This window comes from Canis lupus, chromosome X (assembly GCF_011100685.1).
Source record: "Canis lupus familiaris isolate Mischka breed German Shepherd chromosome X, alternate assembly UU_Cfam_GSD_1.0, whole genome shotgun sequence".
In the NCBI taxonomy this organism is placed as follows: domain Eukaryota; kingdom Metazoa; phylum Chordata; class Mammalia; order Carnivora; family Canidae; genus Canis; species Canis lupus.
Window position 1 is genome coordinate 122,214,506 of NC_049260.1, and position 5,293 is coordinate 122,219,798.

At 61.9% G+C, this 5,293-nt stretch overlaps 1 protein-coding gene across 1 annotated transcript; it reads right to left on the minus strand.

The window, feature by feature from the left end:
• Positions 1-919: 919 nt before the first annotated feature.
• LOC119868251 (paraneoplastic antigen-like protein 6B) lies at positions 920-4,425 on the minus strand. The gene is made up of 2 exons (XM_038586652.1): positions 4,159-4,425; positions 920-3,892 (listed from the first exon to the last, which is right to left on the minus strand). The coding sequence occupies exon 2, from the start codon at positions 3,746-3,748 to the stop codon at positions 2,339-2,341; it is 1,410 nt and encodes a 469-aa protein (XP_038442580.1). The 5' UTR covers positions 3,749-3,892; positions 4,159-4,425; the 3' UTR covers positions 920-2,338.
• Positions 4,426-5,293: the final 868 nt, after the last annotated feature.

A 5,293-nucleotide genomic window follows, 5' to 3' on the forward strand; every position in this document is an offset into this window, starting at 1 on the left:
ATGGGAAAAAATAGAAAAAAATAGAATTGTAAGAAATAAATTTTTGTTTATAAGCAAAAAAAAAAAAGGATGGAATGTTCTGTATATATCTGTGAAATCCATTTGTTCCAGTGTGTCATTCAAGGCCCTTATTTATTTGGCAATGTTCCGCCTACAAGATCTGTCCTTTTCTGAGAGTGCAGTGTTGAAATCTCCTACTATTAACGTATTATTATCTATGTGTCTCATTACTTTGGTTATCAATTGGTTGATATAATTGGCTGCTCCCACATTAGAGGCATAAAAATTGATAGCTAGGTCTTCTTGAATGACTGCGTTTGTCTCCCAAGGATTTCCTCCCACTACACATGGCGTGAGGTCTGTGGAACCCAGCCTGCCCAATCTTTGGCTATCACACACCCCCAAGTCCAAAGAATCCTTCAGAGGCTACATGGAGCCTGGCTTCTTGTTGGCTTCCAGGTGTAGGCTGATTGTAAATGGATGAGCGATCTCTTCACCACACACACCAGCATGCAGCTCCTGATGATAGGTCTATCCAACAACATACCCAGGCAATTCGGAGACTGGCTTGTCTATGGGATTTGCACTTGAACTTTCAGACCCAGTGGATGTCCTAAGGCATACAGCGTTTCCACAAATCCTGGATCCTCAGGATACCTGCTGTCCCCTCCTCACTATACAGTCTAACCTCTTTATTCCTAGGGGCTGCCTGAGGTTTCTAGTGGCCCCAACCAGCCACACTTCTAGTAAGCTCCTCTCACCAGTTTCCATCCGCCCAAGTGATTACACAACTTCTCTTGGATACACCCCTGAAATACTCCAGTACCACACTAATGCTGCCACTCACAACCCCATCCCCTCCTGCAGCTCCAGTAGAAAGTTGTTCCTTCCAGAGCCCAGAGCAGAGGCAAGACATGGCTGAAACATTCAATGAAATTTATTGAAGAGAAAATATACTGCAACCATTGAAGACAGGGAATGACAACAGAGAGGGGAACGAACGTCTGACGGTCAGTAGAGCCCATAGGTCACAGCCTCCCTCCTCTCAGGGTCCCAAACGGGGCGCCTCTGCATCCCCCACCACCGTGGCCCTCCTGCCATAGTCTCCCTTCCCGAGGGCCACGATCAACCTCTGGCCAGGACGACGGACACTGGCCATGTCCCCTCACGCCAGGACACCCCCCCTCTGGCAGACATGCTGGGGCCTGGTCCTGCCCTATGGCCGGCACGGGACAGTCCCAGGATGCTGAAAAGGCAACAGGGGACCCTTGGCCAAGCCAAGGAAACTGAGTCACAAGTGACAACAGGCGGCACATCAGAGCACAGTTCCTGTGGAGACAGCCGCAGGCCACCTCCGTCCTTTGGGCCAGTTCTTCCTTCCGGAGGTCACGAGGGGTGAGCACCGGCCGTGCCCTCCTCCATCCTTCCCGCCGTCTCCTGGAACTGGGCTCAGGGTCTCCGGGGTGGGGTGAGGGCAGCTGCTCAGATAAGAACACACACACACACACACACACACACACACACACACACACACGTCTCCACAAGAACAAGCAGCATTCGGCCTAAATCTACACCGAGAAAGCGGAGGTTGAGCTCACAACAGTGGAGGAGAGCGAGCAGAGCCTTGGTGGACACTGAAGCTCATGACACCTGTGCTGACAGGTGGGTGCCCCGGGAGGCCAAGACGCCCATGGCAGGTTCCTGCACACCTCAAGGCTCTGCATGGGAATGATGGCTAGTGTGTGTGTGTGGTGTGTGTTTGGGGGGGGAGGGTGTGGGGAGGAGGGATAGCTTGACGCGTGGGTCACTAAGGAGCTTACAGAGACACAGGTGGGCTTCCCAGAACATGGAGCAACGTGCCCCGGGGGTCAGTGGGCAAGGGTCCCCGTTTTGGGAGGCCCAAGAGGCTGGCACCCTTGAGATGGTCCCTAACATCTTCCAGTCCAGCGTGGGTGGCAGATGGCTTCAGGTGCCCCTCACCTAGGCTGGGGCTGGCCACTGAGGGGTGCTTCCCAGGCTGGCTGCCTGAGTTGGCAGGGATTGGGTGTGCCTGATTGGACTGGGGCTGGGTGTGGTGCTGCCATGGGAGGGTGGGGGGCAGGTCTCCCCGCCCCATTTGGTGTCAAGCATGGTCATCTTGGTCACTTGGAAGGGCTGATGGTAGTGTTCAGGTCCCCTTTGGGGTGGTGGAGTGCCCGGGGGGCTTGGCTTGGGCCGGGTGGGCCCTTCCCTCGGCCCTGCTCCTCATGTGGGGTGAGGCTGCGCCCTGGCATGGCCTCCCCCTGCCTCCAGAACTCGGCTGCCTGAGAGGAGAGGGGGGCCCTTGGGCCTTCCGAGCCTATTTGCCTGAGGAGGACTTGGGGAGGCCCAGCCCCCCAGCCCCATCCTCGTTTCCTGACTCGTCTGGGATGGGCTTGAGCCCCTCCTCGAGGGGCTCCCCAGCCTCCCTGTCTCCTGACCGGGTGAGGCCCTCTGGCTCATAGCCAGGACCTCCTGGGCCCGCCCTGGAAGCAGCGCCCATCTGGGCAGGGGTGGGGCCCCCAGGGGCCTCTGAGGGTCGTGCCTGACCTAGGCCTGCAGGGACAGCATCACGGTCATCACTGTCGTCCTCCTCCTCCCGCTCCCGTTCCCGCTCCTGCTGCTCCTGCTCCTTCTCGTCCACTTTATCATCCTCTGCCTTAGCGTCGGCTCTGGCATCAGCCTGGGCATTGGTCTGGGCGCCAGCCCTTTCCTCCGCCTGGGCTCTCTCACTCCTGGCTAGACTGGCCTCCCATGCCTCAGACTCCCGAACAAGCCCCAGCATCTCTAGGAAACTTGGAGACCTCCCAACCATTCTCAGCTTCCTCAGAGCTTCATCCAGTGGCTCCGTGAGGTTGGCCCTGGTGAGCACCTGCCTCAGGCGCACGTGGTCAGCTGAGGCTCTGGCCAGGGCCCCCTTCTCAATGGCTTTCTGCAGCAGGACTTCCAGCCTCAACACGAAAGCAGAGAGCCGCTCTCCTGAGTGCTGCTGAGCAGTTAAGCACTTCACCCGGAGTGTGGCCTGGGACTCATTGTCTCCAAACACCTGGATCAGGGCCGCCAGGCAGTCCTGCGCGGTCCTGGCAGGGTTCTCGGCCAGGAGTCCGTGCACGAGCTGCAGGGCCGTCCCTCGAAGGCCTTCCATCAGCCGCCTCCTCTTCTCCCTTTCCGAGACCCCCTGCCACACATGTAGCATGTCGGCAGTGTGGTGTAGCCAAGCCTCAAAGGACTCCTCCCCCAGAGCGGGCTGATCCCTCCCGGAAAACACGCCCAGGCGCTGGTACCGCATGGTCTCCACCCAGGGCTGGACTGCCTGACTGACCGATCGGAGCCAGCACACCCTGCGCAGTCCCAGCCCCAGGGCCCCAGCCACACTCTCCACCGTCTGCCCCTGTTGCTCCAGGAAGTGGAACACGCGACTGAGGAACTCGTCGCCTGAGCAACGGGGCACAAAAACCACGTTCCAGGGACCCCCAGTGCCCGGGATTTCCCTGGGGACCAACGCATAGTTGACTTCCCGGTCAAGCTCGACTAGGGCCGCGGTGGCATTATCCTCCTCCCGGAACACTTTGCCGAGCACAGTAAAGTGGCCCATGGGCCAGAGGGCGGCCTCCAGGGACTCTTGGAGTTCGGCTTCATCGCAGTCCTCTGGGATGCCCAGAATGAGCAGACCCCTTCGAGCGCTGACGCCCATCCACCTGCACCAGTCCTGCAGCATCGTCACCGCCATCGCGCGCAATTTCCGCCTGCGCGGGGCTAATACTAGGGGCAGGAAACGGTTCCGTAGCAGACCAGGATGGTACTGGGCGGGTGGGGGAGAATGAATTGGGGCGGGAGCCTAGGACTCAGAGAGAACTGCCCAGGTCTCCACAGCCTGTGAATACGAACCGGGCGAGAGCGAGGTTAAGGCTGACACCCCACCTCCCACCCCGAGGTGACCCTCCTCCCCCGGGCGGCGCCTCTGCAGCCCAGGCTCGAGCCCCGCCCCGCCCCGCCCCGCCTTCCACCGGCCCGCAGGGGCCACGGCCCCCTCCCCAGCCCGTCCCCCTGCCCCCGCGGGCTGCCGCAGTCCCGCTGGGGCGGGCGGAGGGCGGCGGGGTTTCCCGGGGGCCAAGCCCGCACCCTCCCCGGGTCTGGTACCTTCCTCGGGTGGGGGTCCTTCCTCCCTGGTGGAGGTCCCCGCGGGAGGCGCGCAGGGGCTGCGCGGAGCGGCGGCCGGGTCGTGCGCGCCTCTTGCCCGGGGCGCTCTCTCACTCCCTCTTTTCCTTCCTCTGCCCGTCCCTCTCTCTGCGCGGCACGTGGGCCGGCGCGCCGGCGCCTGCTCGCCACCACTCTCTGCAGTGCGGACTCGGGGCGAGGGCGCAGTGGCGGCAGAGCGCGGACCCTCCGCGTCGCCCCGGAGATCGCCCGGCCATTGGCGCGCGCGGGTCACGCGGCCGGGCTGTGGCCACCGCCGCGGGCACCCCGGGACCGCGCGTGACGTCACCCGCTCCTTCCCCCGCCCCCGAGGGGCCGCTGGCACAGGTGGGGACCCTGGGGGTCCGCGACTCGGCGTCCCGTCCTAGACCCAAAGCCCGTCCACCGCCGCCGGCCCCTCGCGGGACGTGACCTCAGGGCATCAGCCTGGCGAGGGGTCCGCATCCCCGGGTGCCCACGGGAGAGCGGCTGGACAGGCCTGAGACGCGCCTGCCCGCGTTGCGCTCTGGCATGGGTGGGGAACAGGGTGTGTGCGTGTGGGGGGTGCGTTATGGGGGCTTCTTCGCTTGTTTTCCTCCTCCCCCACCTCCAGAACTGGTCCTGTCCCAGCTAGGCGAGAAGCACCTCGTCCAGGTGCGGTCACGTGCGGTAACTGCCACATGCGCACAGGCTCATTCACACACTCCACCCCAATGGAGGGTCGGCAGTCCCCAAGCTTGCGCAGGGGCCGAGGCCGCTGTGGGTGCACGAAGGGCCAAGGCGCATCGCTACCCCAGCGCCAGTGGCCAGCCCCAAGGAGGGTGCCTCAGACTCCCCTGTTTTGCTCACTCCAAGTCCCGATCCCAAGAACGAGCTTCTGCTACTTGTGGGTCAACCCCTTGGGCCTGTATCTTACTTACCATGCGCCCTTGGGCAAGTCCTTACCCCTTCTCTGGGCCTCAGCGGAGCGATAGGTTTGGGGACTCTACCTGAAGGTGCGTCCAGGAGAGCCAATGGGCTGGGAGTGGAGCACTGGGTGTGGCCCCTGCCCCCTGTGCCCTCACCAGCCTAATGGACTGTGAGACATTTGCTGCCTTGG

What these genes read in the sequence shown, in the direction of transcription:
- LOC119868251 (XM_038586652.1), bottom strand. Translation starts at nt 3,748, where the DNA reads ATGGCGGTGACGATGCTGCAGGACTGGTGCAGGTGGATGGGCGTCAGC.